The 23,380-nt window shown below is 48.7% G+C and overlaps 1 protein-coding gene across 9 annotated transcripts in view; it reads left to right on the forward strand.

The window, feature by feature from the left end:
- MSI2 (musashi RNA binding protein 2) overlaps positions 1 to 23,380 on the forward strand; it is a 380,675-nt gene that overhangs the window by 311,127 nt on the left and 46,168 nt on the right. For 8 of the 9 annotated variants that reach the window (XM_063113166.1, XM_063113164.1, XM_063113163.1 and 5 more), the window contains exons 9-10: positions 7,810 to 7,924; positions 16,712 to 16,786. In XM_063113166.1, the coding sequence (XP_062969236.1) occupies positions 7,810 to 7,924; positions 16,712 to 16,786 (190 nt within the window). Of the gene's footprint in view, positions 1 to 7,809; positions 7,925 to 16,711; positions 16,787 to 20,601; positions 20,814 to 23,380 lie in introns of those variants that run through there. The other variant, XM_063113172.1, reaches the window with a different exon arrangement.

Genomic DNA, 23,380 nt, shown 5'->3' on the forward strand with positions numbered 1-23,380 from the left:
CAGGGTTTGGGCACCTGCTAGAGACTGAGGTGTCTTTTCACTTTGAAATGCCCTTGCAGGTTCCCAGGAAGGGAAAAGAGAACGGCTGCTACAGCCACTATCAGCATTTTCCCCAAAACATGCAGCCTGTGACACTCCCTTTGCACACCTTGCTGATGACAGCAGGGAGATGGGGACCTACCTGGCCAGCAGGTGGGGGAAGGTTAGGAGGAAAGGCAGTGGCGGGATGCTGGGTCTGCCATGTGGGGTGGGGGGCAGCTGCTTTCTCTCTTCCTGTTTACGGGATTTAAGTGAACACAGATGTGCTCGGGCTTTGTCACCTTCAGGGGCACTCACCTTGGCTCCATGTGGAGGAGGCTAAGGTGTGACTCAGCCAGCTTCATCCAGTGCAAGCACTTTATAGGATTAGCTCATGACAACAGCATGGGGTAGACACCGCTGTCACTCTGCCTGATATAGGAGAGGCTTGAGGTGCAGAGGAGTTAGTCAGCTGGTCCCAGCTCAGAGAGCCAGCAAGTGGAGCCGAGGTTTAAAGCTAGGAGCCATTGCCACTAGGCTAGACTGCTGCATACAGAGAAGGCCCACCCTCAGATCAGGGCAGAGTGGAAGGCTGCAGTTATTGGGGCTAGTGTCTCGGATGGTGCTGGGAACCGGCTCCTCTCCACCCATTGCCCAGGCTCCGAGCACCTCTGAGGGAGGAGCCACATCTCACTGTATTCATCTCTGTGTCCACACCCAGCCCCCGCCTGATAAATAGTGGGCGCTTCATGTTATTGGTTTATGACCTACTTCACTTTGCCATCACTGATTTGAATAAAACACTGAGCAGAGGAAACAGTGGATGAAATTAATTCTGGAAGTGGTGAGGAAATTACTTCTGGAAGCTAGAATTGGGAATGGCTTTGTGGAAGAAATAGCATCTGGGTGGGCCTTGAGGGCTGGGAAGAGGGCCAGTAGGGAGGGGAGAGAGGGCAGCACCTGGTGGCCAAGGACTCACAGGTGCAATAGGGGGTTTTGAAATTGGGGGACCTGAGACTGAATCCTGGCTGTGCTTTGTGACCTTGGACACGTCATTCCTCAGAGCCTGTTTCCTTTTCTACTGTAACTAGGGGGCTAATAAGGCCATCTCCCAGAGGAAACGAGGCCTCGATTCAGCAAGGGAGTTGAGTACAGTGGACATTCATTGAAGGCCTCTGTGTGCCAGGCACTGTGCTTTATATCTGTTATGTGTATGTGTTATGTAATATATGAAAATGTACTTTACATGCGTACACACACGCGCACAGGCACGTGAGGATGTTGTGACTGTGCCTAGCAGATGGGTGGTACTCGATGAACAATGAGTTCCTTCCTCCCCAGAGGAATCCTGCTGAGTCACAATGCTGAATCCTACAGGACTCCGACGCTTTTCACAAATGGTCTGGGCTGTTGTACTACGCATGTGTCCTCTCAAGGTAGACATTCTGCTGCCTGTCTCCACCCTGCCTAAGCTGGTGTTTCCATTTCAATTTGCACAGTCACCTCTTCCACTACAGACCCCATGGGAGGGTGCCATATCCATGAGGACATTCTTGCAATAGAAGAAGGCAAGTTATCATGTACAAAAGAGTGTTGAGGTGTGTGGCTACACACTGGTCCCTGTCCACAAGGACATGCCTGATTGTGATGTCTGGGGATGGGCGGAGGGAAGGAACAGAACATCGAATCTCTTCTGCTCACTCTCCAGTGTTAGCAGTGACCAGCTGGGAAGCCCGTCAGTGCTCGCACCAGGAGGGAAAGCATGGTCGAATGGTTAGGCCCCTTCCTGTGCCCGATTCAAGGGCCTGGTCTTCCTGGCCCAGCTGCCAGCACTTCTGGGGTGTGACTGCTGCCCCCAACCCCACCCCATGATGGTGTCAGCTGGTCTTGCCCTCCCCTCACCACATACTCACGCTGGGTGACTCCATCCTGCCTCTGGCCCTGGGTAGGAAGAGCAACTCAGGGGAATCGGAACCCTAGAGCAGATGTCAGAACTGAGGAGAGGGGCCTGACTCTCTGAAGGCCGTGCACCAGGCCCCTCCGCCTCTCCTCTCCTCGATGGGGTGTTTATGTGTGTGCCACCCCCTCACCTTGGTGTACCCCATAAGCCTCTTTCTCCAATTCTCGTTCCACAGCTGTCTCCTGGCAGGGCCAGTGTGGCGCTATGGCAAATGTCAGAATCCTGGTGACGATTCCAATTGTGGTACTCCTGTAAATGTCAGCATTGTGCCAACCCCAATAATTGTGGAGCTACGCCAGTTGTGGAGCTCTTTTACCTGCCCTAATCCTGGGCCAGTTGTCGAGCTAGGGCTGGATCTGGAGCTCACAGACCCCTCAAGCCCATTCACAGACTGGGTCACAAACCCTTCACACGTCAGGCTGGGTCACCAGACCCCATCACACACAGGTCTGTGAGCTAGATAACCAGCAAACAGGTCCTTGGAAGCCATAGGTTGGAAAGCATGGCCATGCTAGGCAGATGCCTGAGGCAGACGCCAGCCAAGCCGGGGCACTGCACATGTGCACCAACTCCACCCCAGCAGAGGGTGTAGCCTAGAGACTTCTCCATGGCATGGCCCATAGCTGTAGGCAGACCTGGGTTCACATCCCAGCCCTACCTACATGTACTGGGTCTGTACCACAGGCTAGGTGTCTTGAAGCCTGCCTTAGTTTCCTGTCCTATTAGATGGATATATAGCTATAAAAGACATTATTGGGTCCACTGGCAAAACAGAAATACAGACAACAGTTTAGATAAAAGTATTGTATCCATGTTCAGTGTCCTGAGATTGACAACTGTGCCGTGATTACAGCCCTCATGTTTATGCATACCATAAAATGAAATGATATGCATACCTCATGAAATGCATACCATATAATGCATACCATTTTTCTCAAATGGAAAAAAATACGTATATAGAGGTATAGACAGAGTGTACGCAAGTGAACAGGCAGCGTGAGGAAATGTTAGCCGTGAGTGAACCTGGCTGGAGGGTACGCAGGTGTTCCTCGTGCTGTCCTCACAACTTGTCTGTGAGTTTGAAATGATTTCTAAAGGAAGAGTCCTTGCTGAGCTGCTTTGGATGCTGATGGGAAAGGGCACCCCATCCAACCAGCAGCAAGTACAAGAGCGTCAGTGACCACATGGGCAGGCCCACATCAGGCCCATGATTTGTTCTCAGAAGGAGTATGCAGCTGCCCCAATTGCCCATGTGTTAAAGAGGGGTCCATTTGGTCATTACTCTGAACCCGTAACCAAGGGGACTACAGGAAAGCCACACCCTCTCCTCCAAGAACAGTTTGTCAAGCAAAACAGCATATTTGGAGAATAGAATTTTAAAGCAAATCCCATCTATCTTGGGAGGGTGGACACATCCCTGGCTTTCTGCCTCTGGTGTGGGGTTGTTTTGCGGTGTTGCCAACCATGAAGCTTGGAAATAGAGACGTAGTCTTTGTGGTGTGAGCAGTTGCTCATAAGTAGCCTCTGAGGCTTCTTACAGCACCAATCCAAACGGAATGTCCTGCTAAATCTCTTGCCCCTCCAGTCAGATTGCTTTCTTCTGTTACCATGTGAAACAGCAGCAGTGGCAGCCCTGTGAGGAGCAGTTGATGCGGGAGACTCGAGGACTGAGACTCTGAGATGTTTCTTCTCCAGACTCTGTTCCCATCCCAAGGCTGCCCTGTAGCCAGCACTTTGCAAAGGAGCTTTTCCTTTGGGTGTGGTGGTGGAGAGCATTTACCATAAATGGAGGTCTTACGGGTGTAGTGCTGAACCAGCTGGAGTAAGAGACCTGGGAGCCAGGCAGACCTCTCCAGGGCTGCTCTGAGAAGGGAGCTCCCATGCCCTGCCCCTTGCCCCTTGGTAAGAGCAGCCCTCAGCATCCACAGCTCCAGTGGACCCACCCAACCAAATGCCAAGTTGCTAGGAATGCCTCCCCCACCCTGTCTGCTCACTGCCCTTCACTGATCTTATGTGGTAGGTCGTCTCCAAAGATGGTCCCTGTGATCTAGGCCTCTAGTATTCCCCACCTTGTGTGTGGCTTCTGTCTCACGCTGACTCCAAGCTGGTCCAATGTAACCACTAGAATGCGGTCAGAGGATCACTGTGCGAGTCCCAAAGCTAGGTTAGGAGAAGCCTTGCAGCTTGTGCCTGAGTCTCTTGGAATGCTTGTGCTGGGGACATTCCCCCTTGGAACTCAGCGCCATGCTGTGTGAAGACCAAGCATCATGGAGAAGCCACAGGTCGGCGCCCCCATCAGCAGTCACAGCTGAACCTGCACGGACTGGCTGGCTGTGTGAGTGAAGGAGCCATCGTGGACCTCCAGCTTAGCCAAGGCTGGCTGAGGCTGCAGCCCCAGCCATCATCTGACCACAACTGCATGAGAGACCACAAATAAGAGCCCCGCTGAGCCCAGGCAACTCACAGAACATGTGGAAGATGTTGCTCAATGTCACCACATTTGGAGGTAGTTTGTTGCATAGCAGTAGAACCTGGAACAGAGCATGTGGCCAGATGACCTAAGTACGTGACGAGAACCAAGGAGACAAGCTGGTTCTGTTTTGGTTCTGACTGTAACCCTGGTTGTTTATGCCAAGCTCTCCGGATTGCACAGGGCCCATGGAGGATAGCAGGGGAGGGTGACCCAAATGTGGTCTAACTCAAGAGGCTCTGGAGGCTGACAAGCCCAGAAGTGACAAGCAGGGTGATGTGTAGCACTTGCATTGATCTTTGGAAAGCAAGACCATCGGAGCCTGTTCTTTTCCAATAGAGTGAGAGCTTGTGGAGGTGGAAGCTTGTCTTAGGTATCTTTGCGTCCCCCAAAGCCCAGCATTTGCCAGGCAGGTTGAGTTCCTCTGCATCGCTGAATTCAGTAGACTGAGTCTCCAGGAGCAGGGGGGCTGTGTGGGCAGGCCTCTGGGTCCTGAAAAATCTTTCGAGAAGCCTTCAGTGAAGGCCAGGCCAGGCTTCCTGCTGTGACTGCTGCCTTTTCCTGTCACTCAAATGCTTAGGACGGGCAGGGGTCCCCCAGAGAATGCGTACGCCATGGCCCCTGGCCTCGGGGAGCACTCACCGTTGACACGGTGGGTGGTTGGCAGAATTTTCACAGTCAGTGCTGCCCAAAACGCCACCAGCAAAGACAGAGCAGAACAAAACAGAGCCGCCAGCCTGTTCCGTGAGAGGAAGAGTAGGTGGGTTTGTTTAAAATACTCCCATTACAGTCAGTTAACCTTTATGTTCCCTAAATGAAAATTGTATAAACCTGAAATTTTCGTTGATCAGGTTGCCTAGGAACAAGCAGCAGGTTTTCATAAGACAATGCAATAGATTGTCACTGATAGGGCTATTAGGAACTGAGCTGGTTAGCGGTATTATTCCCAATCCTGGTGTTGGCGTTAGGTAATTATCTGTCTGCCTGTGCAGGACACGCCCATCTTCCCAGGCAGGTTTATGCAAACAAGGTTTCTCTGCCTGCTCGTCTCAGAGTCCAGAGATGGGGGCCTGGAGCCCAGGAGCCAGTTGTCACCCCTGGGCTTATGAGAGAAATCTTAAGGGCCCAATTTGGATGAATTTATTTCTTTTTAATCACTTTTGGCCCTACTTGCAATGATAATACCCCAGTACCCCTATCGGTGACAAGCTCTTATTGCATTATCTTATGAAAACCTGCTGCCTGTTCCTAGCGGAAAACTTGGAAAGTAAACAGTGATAGCAAAATGCACAATGGAAACTAAAAAGCAAAGTTGTTCTAAGAAAACTTTAGTGTGTCTTTTTAGTATTTTTTCTTATATGATACATATATTGGTTTATTTTCCAAAAAGTCACTGTAATGTGCTTTTTACCCTCTTGCAGTTAGGGTAGCCAGCTAGCCTGGTTTGACCTAGGACTAAGGAGTTTCCCAGTACCAGTGCATATTATTATTAGCATGCCTTTCTGTAGCTGTGTGGCATTCAATCACTGTGAATGTGCCAAACTCAGCTTACCCAATTCCCTGTTCTTGAATATTTAGGGTATTTTTTTGACTTATAGTTAATGCTTGTGGTGAATGGTCTCATCCACATGTCATTGCAAGATAAATTCCTACAAGTGGGATTATTAGGTCAAGGATGTGTACATTCATGACTTTTCATATATTGTCAGGTTGCCCTTCAGAAAAATATGTGGCAGTTTCCACACCTTCTCCCCATACCCTCAGGAATCCTTACATCAACAATCCTTCATCACTGCCAATCTGATGGGCAAAAAATGTCTCATTCTGGGGACATGTGCTTCTTTATTAGCTGTTTGTGAATTGCCTGTTCATGTCTTTTACCCATTTCTCTTTTGGATGCTTCTCTCTTTCCTTTTAATCTATATAAACTCTTTGTAGTGAGCATAGTAGTCATGAATGTTGAACCGTTTTGTCCATTTTTCTAAGGCATTGTGGCTATTCTTTAAACAGCAAAATAATACCTGTTATCTGGTGTCTTTGAAGAAAGAAGAGTTACTATTTTAAGTGATTAAAGTATTTGGGATGAGAATATCTCCAAAATGGATAACTCATGTAGGTCCCTTTGTAAACAGTGTATACTGCACACACTTGAACTTTTTCTTGCTGTGAACAATAGTCCTTTTCTGTGTTACAGTGATACTTAGCAGCTGTTGAGCTACATGGAGGTTTTACTCCTATACCACATGGCCCAGGCTGCATTTTAAATATGATACCTGATTCTTGTCTTTCCTCCGTCACTATCAGGCCATCATATTGTTCCTTTCAGCTGTTGTAAGCATCCCTGCCTTACCCAACAATATCTCATCTTCATCAGCAATGGGATTGATTACCACCTAACAGCACTCGTTAAATTTATCTATAAACTAAAAGCAAGTAAGTGCTAAGCAAGGAGCCGAAGGAGCTCTAGTGAAACAGTACAGGAGCTTCAACAGGTCATAGTTTTACTTATTTCCTGATGTTTGTATTTCCTGTAGTTAAGGTTGTTAAATACGTGACCTCTGGGTGTGCCAGTGGAATAGGGTTAAGAAATTTTGGAGGCAGAGGAAAACAGAAAGGAAAAATTAGCAACCACTTAAAGACGTGGCTGCAAAATGAGAATCCAGTAATCCAGATGAACAGAATCAGAGTTTAATCTTATTTCTTCCCTCAGGAGTGTGGTGGTTGTAGGTCTTGTGGAAATGGTGGCATTGCTGTCCTAGAAATTGTAAAGATCTGGCTCCTAGGCCTGCACCTGCTGGGGATGGCTTTTGGCATGTAACACGAGCCTTCCAGTGCTCAGTTTTCTCATCTGTGAAGTAGAGCTAAAACTAAGTGGCCTGTTTAGTCAGAGATGGAATCACATGGCCTGATATGAAGTCACTGGTCTGAAGGAATGTCAGAGGAATTTGTAAATGTGTAAAGGGCCCAGCAGTCACCAGGAATAATTACTGTTGTGCTTGTTGTTGTTATTCATAGACGCCTCCCCCCAACAGCCATCGTCTGCCTCTTTAACTATCATGCCTTCTGCACAGCTTCAGTCTGAGCCACCCCCACCCCTGCCTGTGTGTGTATTTTCAGCTTACATCCTTGCCACCCTTCCAGAACCCAATTTCATCCTTGTAGGTTTTTCCGAAGCAGGATTTGCACGAGTGGCGTGTTTTCTTAAATATTTATTTTGCAGGCCATTTGCTCGGCACGGCTATTTTTACAGTGAGTAAGGAGCAAGGCTAAAAATAACTGAGCTCATAGCCAGATCAGTTCTGCATTTGACATTTACGTGGAATTCATTTGCATCTCATTTGTTCGCCTTTCTGTTTAACAGGTAGAATGTAAGAAAGCTCAGCCGAAAGAAGTCATGTTCCCACCTGGGACAAGAGGCCGGGCCCGGGGACTGCCTTACACCATGGATGCGTTCATGCTGGGCATGGGGATGCTGGGTGAGTCTGGACAGGACCCCGGAGGTCATGGTGGCCTACAAGGGCTTTGGAGGCCTGTACACCCAACTGGGTCACCTGCCAGTTGAGCACACTACTTTACCTATCCAAGCCTCAGCTTCCTTGTCTGTAGATGAGTGATAATTCCCCCTTCTGAGACAGTTGTGCTGATTAAATGAACATACTTGTGTGTGTGTGTATGATATATATATGATATATATCATATACATGGCATATGTGATATATAAGTATATCTTACATATATATGTCATGTATGTGCATGTACAGCTATATATCTTCCTGCCCTGTGCCTGGCTCATAAGATATTTGCTATTTTCTCTTTTATCCACCCCTTCCTCAAAAACAGGAAATGCCTTTCTTCTGTCTCAGCCCACTTGGCCGAGCGGGAGTTCTTAAGACCTAAGGACTCCTGGCTGGCTTAACTTGTGTGGGTTAAGGCTGCATTTTCTAAAACTTGGAGAAGGAGGGGAAGTGTGAGGATGGGCGATAATCCTGTCTATTTAAATGATTAACATTTTTCTCATGGGATATCAAAATTTGCATTTAAATGGATGTTTTAAATAGCCTGTTTTACTCTTTATTTGCAAAAAAAAATGATGAAAGACAAAGTGTGTTTGTTCTGACTAAAAATGATCTCTCCTGGCTTTTAGAGAAATTGAGTTGCATATTATGCCCCTTTCCTTAAAGGTATCTCTGACCGTCCTGCGTAGATAATTGAAAATCTTACCGCTTAAATGGCATGAAAGATGGGGAGAGCAGTGGAGATGCGTAATGGCTTGGGTCGCAACAATAATTAGAATTTTCAAGGCGAGAAAACGGTATTTTAGTGCAAGTTATTGTGTGTCGGGAAAATACTAATTAAATGGGATAAATGGTAGTTAATGGTAAAATTCCATTCAGCCACGTGAGCTGTCTAGTTTTAATGGGTTTTCATTTGGTTTGGCTAAGAGACCCTCTTCTATATTGTTTGATAAGGTCTTTCTGTATTTTCAGATTTGCTGCTGTTTAAATCATTTCTGTCTTGGTTTTAAAAGTATAAAACTTTTCTTGGTCTTACAAAGAATTGTATCCACTTGCCTGAGCAAATAACAGGGCAGGTAAAACTATTTTGAAGAACTTTTAAAAATGGAAAGAGTTGCTATGAGAATATTATAAATGGCCAAGTTGTTCATTCTCCTTAAATTAATTTTTTAGGTCTAACAGAGTTTTAAAGAAAAACCCAATTCTTTAAAAATTGGCCAGATGATCCTAAAATTTACTCAAAAGAAGAAACATGTGAAAATAAATAAGAAAATGTTTTTAAAAAGAGAACTGAGAAAAGACTAGTTTGGCCAAATATCAGAACATGACACAAAGCTACAGTAATTAAAATGGTATGGTATACAGGCTGGCCAGTTAGCTCAGCTGTTTAGAGCATGGTGCTGATAACACCAAGGTCCAGGGTTCAATCCCTGTACCAACCAGCTGCCAAAGCAAAAACAAAAAACAAAGAAAACCCCCCCAAAACAGTATGGTACATAGGAACACACCTCTTGATAGAAAAAGTTAAAGAGCTAAACTAAATATATTTGTATGTAAAATTATTATTAAAAATCATTTTAAGAACCAGCAAGAATTATTTCCTGCTGAGCAGAGGTTCCTAAGAGGTCCCAAAACGTGTTCCCGAGCCTGAAACCAGCTCAGCCTGAGGTCCAGGCAGACATATCAGGCACAGCATCAGGCATGAACACACGACCTCACAGTCTGACTCCCCTGACACCACCCCCACCAGACCAGAGTCTGCCCAGCCTTCTCTAATGCACTCACCAGAAATTCCCTGGGTGCCCTCCTTTCACCCATCAGCACAGCTCGGCACCCTGGTCCTCAGCTCTCTGCACGAGGCGAATGCCGTTTGCTGTGCTGTGACTGAAGCCCTTGACTCCATCATCAGAGACTCCTCCTTTCTTTCTTTTTGCTTCTTCCTTTTAACATGGTAGCATGGCATCAGGCAGAGACTAATCCTTTGGTAGGATGGCGTGATGTGTCCCATGAGTCACGGGGTCACCATCTCCACGGTGCACTGTGCACCTGAACATTAGTCCTGGAATCACTGTCGTCACCACCAACAGCAATATGGCTGATGAACATGGCTTATGCAGAAAAATATTTTTTAAAAATTCATTAATGAATGGAATGAGATGAGTTTTCAGTGATTTCAACTTTTGTTGCTGAAAGAGCAGAAAAATATGTAGCACTTCTAGGGATTTTTTAGAAGGCAGACTATAAGCCATTAAAATGTTAAAATTCATTCATTCAACACATATTTATTGAGTACCTATTAGTGCCAGGCATTGTTCTAGATGCTGATGATGCAGCAGAGAACAAAAGCCTCTGATCTCAGAAAGCTGCCATTCTAGTGAAGGGTCTCAACCAGCATACTGGTCTGTGAGTGAGTTGGTCACTGGAACTAATTTTTAAATATCTCTGTAGGGAAAAAAAACAACAAAAGTGCTTTTCCTATACTCTTACTCAGCAACAATCAACACAGAAGACTTCCGTGACCAAATGTGTGGGGGTTTCTCTCCACCAGCAGGCAAGCAATCAGTTCTGCAGTGGACATCAGCTGAGTGTCCTCTAATTCAATTCTGACACTGTCTACCTACCTGGAGAAGCGTCAGATACCACAGGTTGAGGGCTCAGTCCCCAAGACTGACACCACCCCCACTTTAGGTGCCAGTCTCAAGCTCCAGGTTGTTTTACCTGTGCTTCTTACCTCCTGGCTATAAATCGGGGTTCCCACAACCCCCTCCTTGGATTCTGTTCATTTGCTGAGCAGCTCACAGAACTCAGGGAAACACTTACATTTAGTGGTTTATTATAAGGGTATTACAAATGATATTACAAAAGATACAAATGAAGAGACACATAGGGTGACATATGGGGGAAGGGGCATGGAGCTTCCAGGCACTTCTCTGTCACTCCACCCTCCAGGAACCTCCACTTGTTCAGTCATTCGGAAGCTCTCCAAACCTTGTGCTTTTGGCTTTTCAAGGAAGCTTCATTATGTACGCATGACTGAAGCACGGACAACCATGGATAAATGTGATTGGACAAAAAGAATGTGATCTAATACTAATAGACTGGTGGGGAAACCAGCAAGGGCTGTTTGTTCAGGTTCTTCTTGGCCTCTCTGTGCAGCATCCCTTCCTCTTGGGTATGGGGCAGGACCCCTTCTGAAATGGAGGTCTTATGACCTACAATCAGATAAAGTAGGTAAGAGAATTTCTTTATGGCCAGCTCCAAGACAGAAAGGCAGGGGAAGATTAGAACAAGCCAGGAACCATGGATGAAAACCAACATGCCTATATCATAATATCACAATATCCTTTAAGATTTCTCCATACTTTGGGAGGTCTCATCAGAGGGAAGCTGATGAGTATATAGTTGCACAGGTCTTCTTTCTTGATCTCTCTTGATATGGCTACAAACACCCTTGGGGAAAGCCTACTCATTTTGGTTTTTGATTTCACAGCCTTTGACACGATCATCAAATAATTGGCCAAATGGGAATTCCTTGAAAAGAATATAGGAGAAAAGAGGAGGGGTTATACTTGGGCCAGGTCACCCACCTTTGAGTTGGACAAAACCAAAATGAAATGAGACCCTTAGAAAAGGTCTTTTGCAGCCCCTCAGACTTTGTTCCAGTGCCTTATAGCAGCCAAGGAGTTGCCATAGTCATCCAATTCAATGCAATAAAATCTCTTATAGTTTTTCTTAATAAAAGCAAACACATGATGATTGTTGATATATTTGATTCCTCTTAGCCTTCTCTGCCCTCAGCTACATAATCCCACTGCTGTTAGCTCTCTTGGCCTCGTTGGGCACATGCTATTTATTGAACATGTTGATACCAGTGGTAGAGAAATAGCACATTGCTGAGGCCTTGAAGAAAAGCTTCACTGTGCAGGGCCAGAAATGGAGAGAACTCTGTTGACCCACTAAAGCACTTTAGCTGAAGCATTCTCACCTGTGTTCCTACTGAAAAGTCCCATGAAATCCTGGCCCAGTGTTCCCCAACATTAAGCTCCTCTGAAATGAAAGCAAAAAATAACTAAATCATTGTTAAGAAGGGCTGGGGAGCTGCAATCTGCTGGCATTCACTACAGATCAAAAGGAGATTGGCTGAAACTTAAAGCCACACATCCAGATTCAATTATAATTTCAACTAGGATTTGTCTTTCCCAAAAACACCTGTTCAAGTCATTTCCATTTGTTTAGCTGTTTCCTGATGGACAGAGGAAACTCAACTCTTCATTGTTCGTCCAGAGCAGCGCAGTCCAGTAGAACTTTATGCAAAAATGGGGAGGTCCTGTCTGTGCCAGCCAATATGGTAGCCACCGGGCACATGTGCACACATGCTGCCAAGCACTTGAGATGTGGTGTTTGCAACTGAGGAACCGACGTTTTCATTTTATATAGTTTCAGTTAAGTTAAATTTCAGCTAGACAGCATGGGTCTAGAGGAGCCCCTGCAACTCGGGATGATTCTGGGGGCCAGGCATCTTTGTAGACTTTGGCTTTTAGGTCCTCACCTAGGAAGAGCTATAGGAACTGTGTGTTTCATCTGTTTGCAGACCTCACGGAGTCAGTGTGGTGCCCCTGGCAATGCTCTGCATGTCACGCAGCAGATATGTCACACTGTGGCGGTTCCCTGGATAAACAGCACTTGTCTCTTGTTTCTTTCAAGTTAGGGGCCTGGTGTGAGCAGTTTTCCATGACTCTGAGTAGCTGAGTAACAGATCCCGGGTGAGGATGAGTCATGGACCTGTCTAGAATGCAGACATCTCTAGGGTTGGAGCAAAGATCTTGAACCACAGTTCTGAGAAGCCTGCCAGCATCCCCAAAATGGGGCCCCAAAATGAGCTCACTGGCAAATCCAAATTCTGTTGTTGATTTTTGAATTTTGTTTCCACAGTAGAAAGCCGATCTGCAAGAAAGGTGGTCATCCAGGCAGAAGGCTTGGTTTTTTTGCTTTAGTGACAAGAGATAATTACTGTGGGATTGATCAGGCATCCAGAGTACTGGAGCAAATAAATTGTGCAGTGGCCAGTGCAGGAGGGGACCGGCTGCTAATGGAAGTGGTGGCTGGGTCACCCCACCGTAATGTGGCTTGATGGAGCATCCACATGGGTCTGCTGTAATGTGCTATTGATATGCAGCCAGCCGATTTCCCCTGTGTGGCTGGGGCTGTGAGCTGTTCGAGCAGAGCTGGGCTGCACAGCAGTAAATGAAGAGGAAAATTGAAGTAATGTTGTATTATAAATTTATGATTTCATCTGCCTGACCTAGAGGATGTTCGGCGATGGGGGATAAAGATAAGATCCCCTGCTGTGGCAGATGCCAAATTCTCATCTCGTTTTTCAGGAGACGATGATATTGACAGGTCCAGGAAGAGAGTGGGGTGAGGCCCAAAGTTGGGGTGAACTTAACCATGCTTTTCTTCCTTCTTGTTGAATACTTTTGCATATGCCAGGAAGAAAACAGATACGATGGCATCATGCTGGTGGCCCAAGTGCAGGGAGGGAGTGACCACTCCACCATCTCCCACCCCCACTGAGGGATGGATGGGGACACATGGGCTTGTACTTCTGCTGTCAGATTAACACTAAAATATTTAAGACCCCCAGCTCTGAAGGTAGAAGCAAAAGAGCCATTTTTCATCAGGAAAGCCCCTGGGCAGCAGTAATTTGGCTCTTTGCATATAATTCGCTTATCAATATTATGAAATGATGATGTAAGAAATCTAGTGCTAAAAGATCTGATTTGGTAGCAGGTGATTAATTTGGAGGAGAATTGAGCTGCCCAGCCATGAAGTAAACACCAAGGAAGGAGCCAGCGTGGTATGTCCATTTAAAGCATCCAAGTCCTGGCCTTTGCCCTTGTTCCTTCCCTCTTTCTCCAGCAGATGCCTGTGCTCAGCATCCCACTGGGCTCCTGCTCAGTTAGCAGTGAGTACAAAACCACTGGGTTATTCTGTCTTGCCTGGGCTGCCTTTTGCCAATGAGATACCAGGTGCTGGGAAATAAACGCATAGGGAAGGAGCAGGTGGCAAGACCCTGCTGAGGCAGAGACCATTCATATGGCCAGTGAGTTAGTCGTGACTGCAAATTCAGGAAAGCTCTGGCTGAAGCAAGGGAAAGGAGCCACAGCTGGTCTCAGTTGAGAATCTGGCCCCATCAACCTGTGAGGCCTTTTAAAGGTGCAAGACTCAATCTCCAAGAGAAGAGGACAGACTCCTGTCTTAGAGTGGGCTGCTGTAGCAAAATATCACAGAGAGGGGACTTATAAACAACAAATATTTATTTCTCACAGTTCTGGAGGCGGGGAAGTCAAGATCCAGGCTCTGACAGATTCTCTGTATGGGGAGGGCCCGTTCCTCATAGATGTAGCCCTCCCACTATGTCCTCACATGTTGGAAGGGGTGAGGGTCTCTCTCCAGCCTCTTTATAAGGACACTAATCCCAATTCTGTGGGCTCCGTCCTCAAGACCTGATCACCTCTCAAAGGCCACACCTCTTAACACCATCACCTTGGGGGTGCAGATTTCAGCACATGCATTCAGATCATAGCAACCCCCAGGGGCATGGTCTTGGGCTAGAGGCCAGGACTGGAACTTGAGCCTCCTGACTGCCGACCAGTGAGTTTCTGTTCTGGGTCTGAGGGTAGATCCAGAAGCAGAAACTACAACACGAACAACCACAAGGAAGTGAGGGACGGCAGGTCCCATCTCTGCACCTCTGAGGCACAGAAGCTCTGAAGGGGCAGCAGGAAGACAAGCACACTCTGACTTATGGTTCCAGAGTGCAAGTGGGATGCAGTTTAGTAAATGATCCTTTTCCTGGAGCCTTCACTTGCAGAGGTGGCAGGTGGTTGGTGTGACATGGGAGAATCCACAGGGGAGGTGGATAGTGAGACCCCAGAGCTCATGTTTAGGGGTGTACTAAGGGGGTGTACAGAAGTGCAGAGACACAGGGATAGTGGGCACTGTTGGCCTCCTCACTGGTGAGCCCAGAGACTGTCATAAATCCACCCATTAAAGTAACTTTTTTACTTGTTTTTTGGCTTTTTTGTTCTTCTTTGGGTTTTTTGTTTGTTTTTGTTTTTGTCTTTTTCTTTTCTTTTTTTTTTTTTTTTTACTTTTTTTATTATTCAAAGTAACTTTCTACCACTGTTTTGTGAGCAAGCAGCAGAAATAACTGGCTACTGTAAGCAGCAAAGGAGATGATTGGGAGGAGCTTGGGTAGTACGCAGAATTGACGGGAAAGCTGGAGAACAGGACTCAGAAAACAAGCAGGAACTGGGGAAGCTGGGTGGTCAGAGCTCCAGCCCCAGCCAAGGGGACAACCCAGGCATGACCTAGTCAGGGAGCCATTGTTGCCACCATTGGACGCTGGATTCTGCTGCTGACACCAGAATAAATCCTAAGCCACCCCCTCCTCCCCTGCCCCACCAGCTCCAGAGGCAGGCCTGAGGAAGGCTCCTTGGCTGAGCCCCAGTTTACCGGCCAGCCTCCCAGCTGCAAGCTCAGGGAGAGCAGAAGACGAGCCTCTCTCAAAACACACATTGGGAGGGGGTTCACTGCTGGGCAGCTGAAAAACAACCACAGACATCCACCACAGAGGTCAAAGCAAAAGTCAAGCCTTTGGTGGTGGTCAGGTGGCCATGTGGTATTTTAAGAGCATGAAGGTACTGAGATTACACATACATTGAGCAAAGGAAGGCAGAGTGAGCCAGTGGGGTAGGAACAGGAGGCAGCCACAGATCTCCTGTGGCCAGTGAAGTTTCAGTCCGAGAAGGCTACGTCAGCCTTTGTTGTAGACTGAATCAAGAGGCAGGTTTGTGAAGAGTGAAGTGGCCTGAGAAGGCACAATGACTCGTTGAGAGCTGAAGTGACATCTCACTGGGGGCTTAGTAACAGATCAGAGAAGGTCCCACCAGCACCAGGACTTGCTAGCAGAGTTTTCTCTGCACCCCAGGCTCAGTCCAGCAGCAGTTTCCCTCGATTAACCACCACCCCCCTCAGCTATCTGCTGAGACAGTATCTAGAAAAATATGCTTGTTGTGAAATACCTGTCAGAACACATGGCAAAAGACTTCTGAGTTTGGCCCTTGCTTTGTGGTGCATGTTTTAACACAACCAGTTCCTTGCCATCCTCCAAGGGTCTTTCAAAGACACCGGCACCTCTGTGGATGACCACATGCTGGAATGTGGGCCCCTGAGCATCCCCCCTCCCTTGGGCCATGGCTCATTAGGCCCAGCAATTTCCAGAGGCACAGGGTCAGCTCTGAGTCTGGCCACTGAACTGTGACCCTTGGGTACCCATGGCTGTGTGGTACTGGCCCTCTTCTCCTCTGCCTTGGGAGGAGGCACTACAAGGACTTTAATCTCCTACTGTCAATAGCTTTAAGGTAAAGTACATTCGGGGTAAGCTCTCCAAATGTCAGAGTCAGCGCAGGCCCTGTGGCTGGTGCTAATGCGTGGCATTTACTTTGCAGGTTCAAGAAAGTGCATGGGCTTTGAGAGGGTCCGGCTGCCCAAATGTGGGTTAATTACCAGCAGCCCCCTGGCCTCGGGAGAAAGGTGCCCGAGGGAGTAAAGACCCTCATGGGAGACAAATCATTTGTGAAGGAAAATAACTCGGGCCATTCCTCATTCCCACCCTCCCTGGGATTTCACCCCAGACCTGAGGCGGCTGTACTAATGGGAATCTGATCTTTCTGTCTATTCAAGGCTACCCCAACTTTGTGGCAACCTATGGCCGCGGCTACCCTGGATTCGCACCTAGCTATGGCTATCAGTTCCCAGGTGAGTGGCGTGGGCTCCAGGGGCTTTGGAAACATGGGAGGTGGGCTGCATGGGGGAGAAGACGGGAGGACTCCTACTGAAAACACAACTCATAGACACCCCCATTTAAGAAATGACCTGTAGGTGCTGAATTTCAAATCTGCTCAAGTCCAGGGCAGGATGCAGCTCAGAGTTCCTGATTACCTAAAGTATGTCACCGGTGCTGCGTCTGTGAGAGTGGCAGCTTTGAAAGGAGGCTTCCCTCTGCTCACTCCGATTTCTGAAGTTGTCGCGGATTCTTTCTCCCTGGGGACTGAACTCTAGGCCCAGAGTTTTCTTTCACCCTCTACCACCCCCCAGCCTGCCTGTCCCTCCCCACGTCCGCGTGCCTGATGTCCACCGTCTTCCTGCCCTTCCCTCCTCTCCTCCCCCTGCTCGGTCCTGACCTCTCTGGCTGCAGTGCCCTTCTGGCATGTGTTGGTAGTGTGCTGCTGGGGTTCGGGTTTGCCATGCATTCTGGGTGGGGCTGTTTAGATGCTCCCTTCCCTCCGTGTGGGTGTCAGAGACTTGAGGCAGAGCCTGCGGCGATGCCCGTCCACAGGCCTGGGCTGCTGCAGCGTCAAGGTAGCTGGCAGGCCTGGGACCCCACCTGAGGGCAGCAGCAAGAGTAGGCCTGGTCTTGTAGGGATGGCAGGAGGATGTTGGAGGAAGCAATGTTTTATGAGGCTGTGCTTTTCCCCTGAGGTTGGCCAGTCTTTCCCAGACTTGGAGTAGCGATGAGAATATATCGGGGAGCTTGAGAGTATCTATGTGCAAAGACAGCTGAGATTTCCAGAGAAGGTCTTGTCCTCTGTGGGTTCTCTGCTGAGGGAGGAGGCTCCATAGGGAGCTGGGCTGCAGGCATAGTTTCACTCCTGGGTGGCCATCGTGCCTAGACTTGGAGGCCTGGGAGCGTCAGGGTCTGAGATGAATCAGGAAGCAAAGGGAGCAAAGATGTCGCCCTGGAGGAAGGCGCTCTGAGACTGATGACCGGAGGGCAGAGTGGGGCCTGGTCCGGCATTTGCCTCAGACCGAGCTTTGGGGAGGAGAAGGGTGTGTGGGGGGAGGGCAGGAGGCATCTGGGACACTTCAAGCCACACACTGTGGTAGACGGATCTGTCAACCAGCGATGGAAACCCTGGGCTTTTGTCCAGGCTCCAACACCAACTGGCCAGGTGGCTGTGCACAGATCACCCAACTTGTCTGGGCCTCACTTCTCTCTTCTGTAAATGGGGGTTTGTGCGGGATGGTCTGTTGGGGGTCAGAGGGTGAGGGGAGGAGGCAGGTACAGTAGCAGAAGTTCGAGGTGGAAGAGGGTGGGGACTCCCCCACTAGTGTCCCCTGGGGCCAAGGCAGTTTCCCCATCTGGGAGAGGCCCGCAGCTAGGATCCCTGGCCCCCCCAACCCACGAAGCCCTCCCCACTTCTTCCCAATAGCAGATGGCACTGTGATTAGATTTCCCCATTTACAGATGGAGCCCCTGGGGCACAGAGAGGTAGAAAACCCTTTTCAGGGGGTCACAGCGAGCAAGGGGCAGGGCCAGGATCTGCACCCGGGCAGTCTGGGGCTGAACTGCCATGCTCCACTGTCACCTTAGTGTCCATTCATCTAGGACGGTCACATTAGCCACATGCGGCCACTAAAATTTAGATTTAAGTTAATTCAAATTAAGGGAAAAGATACATTCAGTTCCTCAGTCACACTAGCCACATTTCAGTTACTCAGTAGTTGCATGTGGCTTGGGGCTCCCGTCAGCACAGTGTGTGGAACATTTCCATCATCACGGGAAGTTCCATGGGATGGAACTTGAAGGAAGAGGGTGTTGTGGGGTGCATGGTCCACACATACACGCATGCAGGCGCTGCCTCTCCCAGAGGGACCTCTTAGGTCCCACTCCATTCTCTGTTCCTTGCCTGCAGCTAGTGGCAGGTTCAGGGGGAGTTTTTCCTCTCCCTTCCTCCCCTGGTTTCCCCTGCAGGGGACAAGAGATGCACAGGCTCATGCACTGTGATGACCTGCGTGCTTGGCACAACCTGCCTCCCTTCGTCATGAGGTTGCCATTGCCACTCAGTGCAGTGCTAATCCCAGGGCAACTCTGCAGTGCAGAGTTGGGGGATCTTAATGTGGAATAATTTGGGGGGTGACAAACTGGACTCCATGCTAAGGTCCCGGTCTTATCTGAAAACTGGCCCTCAGGGCCATCAGGCATGCAAGAGTGACCAAGCCAAGGCTGGGCAGAATGAGATGGGGTCCCCCGGGTGCCCAGCTCTTCACCAAAAGCCAAGGCTGTGGAAAGTGGAGTAGGGGTAGGGGAGACAGAGTGGGGTTGGAGTGATTATGCGCAGGGCCCAGCTGTTTATCACTGTCACCCCCTCCCACAGCTTAACGTAGTCAGCTGGGTTTGAATGGGACAGAAATTGGGCATTAAAATGTACAGACAGCGACTCCCTGACCTGTGGGAGTTAGCTGTTCTGTTCCCTTTGAGCTCTCAAGCTTCCCATTTCCCATCCTTCCCACTCACACCGTGAAAGCCTCTTGTTTCTCTTCAGCGATGGCCAGAAAGGGGCCACCAGTGGCCACACAAGTGAGACTACCTGCTCTTAGGGAGGGGAAGGGTGTGAGTGACCTAGCTGCCCACCGCCCCCAGGGAGGAGCCAGGCTGGAGTCAGAGTCCACCCCATCCTGAGCCCCCTCCTCAGGGAGCAGCCTCCTGTGGAGTAGTGGTTCCGCCTGCTTGTCCCGATGCCTCACCAGCAGCCTCATAGCTCTAGACACAAGGCTAGGTAAGCCCCTGTGCCGCTGCAGTCCAGAGCTCAGGGACTGGTTGTTCCTCTCTAGAACTGAACTTGACCCCTCTGGAGCCTCAGCCTCAGGGGCGGTGCCACTGGAACAGGAGAGCTTTGGAATGTTCTGACATCTGTCCCTGGCTTCATGCCAGTAGGAGTGTTCCTGGGGGACCTAGCCCAGGCTATGGGGTACAGAGGGGGATCCCAGAGATGTCATGGCCCAGCCCTCTGCCCTCACCCCACCACTGTCAGGTTGGCTCTGTTGACCCCTCCCCATGCCCCAGGCATCCTGTAACTTGGTGACATCAGCACAGCTGTCATGTCACCACCACACTGTCCTGAAGTTTTTTCACTGTGGTCTTTCTTTTCAATGTCTTCACTGTGTGGCCACATCACCCACTTCCCACCTCCAGTCCTCCTGACACTGCATGTGGACCCCATACCCCTCCCAGCCCCTCTCTGATCCCATCATAGCAGGGCCATGCAAGATGGCTAGCTGAAAAGTGAAGGCACATCCAAGTCCAGGGAGCTGCCGAGCCTGAGTCCCATTTTCAAAAGATGCGGTCTGATCCCCTTTATAAAGGATCCTCCTTTTCCCTGAATTTCCCTTTTCTATGAATGTCCCTCTCATCTGGCGGGGATCCAGAGAGCCCTCTCAGCAGAGCCTCGTGGCTACCTGTGTGGCGTGAGGTTGCAGCAGCCTTTCCTGGACCACATTCAGGATTCTGCAAGGATAAATGAGCCATCATGAGAGAGAGGCCTAGACATCTTTGGGTAGTTTTTAGAGTGGGGAGTAGGTCTTTTCTAGAAAGGCTGGGTGGTGACCAGCCACTTTGGAAATGGCTCCTTCCTCCCATGCCCAGCTGTCCGCCTGCCCGGTATTCAGATCAGTATTCAGTCTTGGATTACCATGATTGTGGTCAGTGGTCTCCCCTCTGCCTCTGTTTTCCCCCCTCTGGACTTCTCATTTCAGTTTAATCTGTTAATTTCTGTTCTTATTTCACTTTGCAGACTATGTGCCGATTTCACAAGACATAATTTTTATCAACTAGCTCTTAAGAGAGGCATAGCACATTGGGGTTTGCTACCATTTCTAGAGAGAGGATACAGTCCCGGCCTGGGCCACCCCAGCTGCTGTCAGTACCCACTGAAACTCTGTCCCACCTGCCTGTTTGAACAAATGTTCTTTTTCTCGTTTTTAATTCTTGGAAAAGACTCGCGTTCTCATTGTTTCACTCAATCTTATAAGAAACCTTTATTCTCCAGTCCCCCCCCCCCATTTTGCTTCTTGTACACAATGTAACCAACCCCACCCCCCGCATCCCCAGAATGTAAGGGGGCCAGGGGGAAGCTTCTCACAAACTTTGTAAAGCCTTCTTAAGGGAACTCAGGAAGAAAGAATCAAATTATTTTAAATAATGACCAAACAGGCTCGTTGGGGCATTTCATGGGGTGAGCTTCTAAGTGCCCAGAGGATTGCAGATATGTGACTGGAACACATGTGTCCTGTGGCGGACAAGAGTGAACACACACATGCAGACAGTTCTGTAAAATCGTGAAAAAGTTAATCTGGAAGAGCAACTGTGTTAGCAGTATTTGATTGTCTTTGTCTTTTGGGGCCTGTTTCCCAGTGGCTTCTGCCATAATAATAAGCACATCTGTCTTCAAGAAGGGACAGCGGAGTCACCTGGGCATTGCCACATGTCAGGCACCATGGCACCGGTCCATACCGGGCCCCTCCATCCCCAGCCTCGCCTCCCTGGCTGTGCTGGCCTTGCGTTCCCTGCCGGCACCACTGGAGTAGGAGGGGACAGAGCACAGAGGGCCCACCTGATCAGGCCTCATCTCAGGGCTGGCACCCCTGACAGTCTCCCCAAGAAGGATCTTTTCCCATGATTCTGACTCCTCCACTTTCCTGTTTGAAAACCCCCCACTCTCTTGCATTGATGATGTGCAGCTCAGTCAGACCCTGGAGAGTCACTCCTTTGTCCGTGCTCATAGTTTGTGAGAAGTGACCCACATGCTCCCATTCAATGCATTTGATGTGAGCAAATCCGTAAGTTTGCACGGCAGTGTCCTTCAGACCCAACATGTGCAGTGTGGCTCATCTCATTAAAGATGCCTGATGTAATTATTGGTTAGTTTCCTTTTATTTTCCTGCAGGCTTTTTCATGAGCTGTTTTTTGTTGTTGTTTTGTTTTGTTTTTTTTCCCGAAACAAAATCTGTATGGCTTTTTTCCCCCCTCCATATTTTGTTTTGCTATGAATTGCTTTGCTTTGGTGAACTTGTCCTAGTATGCTTGCCTCACAGACATTTTAGCCATTGTGAATTTCCTTCATCTCTGTAAATAGTTCATCTGTGTGCCTCTCCCTAATGACATTTTATTTTTTTCCCCTGTAAGCAACTGAGGTAGAAAAATAAATTGTTTACCACGGACATGCTGTGTGCTGCCGTCTCTTAGCCTGACAGTGTCCTGTTCTCGCTCCGGGGGAGGTGAATGCACTAAATAACCAGTACCAATGACAGCTGAGTGCAGTTTCTAAAAGCATGTGAACTCCCCCTGCCTGCCGCCTGCTCTCAGCCCTCCCTGCTTCCTCTCGTCCCCTGTACTTGCTCGAGGTGCTCTGTCCTTGAGCAGAGTGGCAGAGCATCTGCATGCACCGGCTGTGTGGTATCACCCTGGTGCCCCTTTCTCTGCCATCGCTCCCGCCTCAAGTGAAAACACCACTGGAACATCTGGAGCCCCTCCCATCTGTGCGCCAGCTGTTGGTGCATGCTCATGCACATGCTCGTGCCCGTGGGCCTGCAAGCGGTTGTGCACGTGGCTCGCCTTCCTAACTCCCCCAGCAGTGCAGGTTGGAGGAGGCACCTGTGGAACAATGGAAATGTTGCTGGACATGACACAAACGAGAGGACCTCATTTTCAGGTCCCATGTGGCCGCTTCGTAGCCATGTGACCTTGAGCACGTTACCTATCCCTCTAAGCCCTGGGGATAATGAAAGTACCTAGTTAGCTGGGTTTTAGAATTAAGGGATAATGTGTGTATGTGTGAATGTGCCTTGTAAATTGGTAAATGCTATACAATTGGAACTTTTAGAAATAGCAGGCATTGATGTTCTTATTAAGTCAGCGCTCCAGAGTGGTTTTCCCATCCTTAACACCCGTGACGGAGCTGCCTGTTGGTGGATCTGCTTACCAGTGAAAGGAAGGATAGAAGACCCCCAGGTGAAGCCAGGGAGTTGCTGGGACCTCCTGCCCACCCTCACCCCCATCCCTTCTGTTCCCCCCTCCGCATTCACTGATCATCAGGCACCAGATTAGGTACCAGACATCTGGACACGAGTAAGACTCACTCCTTCATGATGCTGATAGTCTAGCCAAGGGAGAGAGAACCAGTGACCAGACCAAGTGTGTGTCACAGGACAGGTGCTTACTAGAGAGAGAAGCTTTCTTTGCTATGAGGGGACAAAGATGGGCTGCTTGCCCAATGGCCCTCTAGAGACGGTGATACCAGAACTGGGTCTTGAAAAGTCAAATAGAATTAACTAGGTAAAAAAGGGAAGGAAATGTATCCCAGACAGAGAAATGACTTGCTTAGACACTGAATCAGATAGTTTTAACATAAAAGTAATAAAACACAAAATAATAATAGCCTAAACAAAATAAGAATGTGTTTATCTCTCTCAGTTAAAAGAAGCCTGGATGTGGTTCCATAATATTAGAGGCCTGGGTGTCTTCTGTCTTGTTCTGTCCTCTTCAGCATGAGATTCCACCTCATAGTCTACGAA

This window comes from Cynocephalus volans, chromosome 10, assembly GCF_027409185.1.
Source record: "Cynocephalus volans isolate mCynVol1 chromosome 10, mCynVol1.pri, whole genome shotgun sequence".
Classification (NCBI taxonomy): domain Eukaryota; kingdom Metazoa; phylum Chordata; class Mammalia; order Dermoptera; family Cynocephalidae; genus Cynocephalus; species Cynocephalus volans.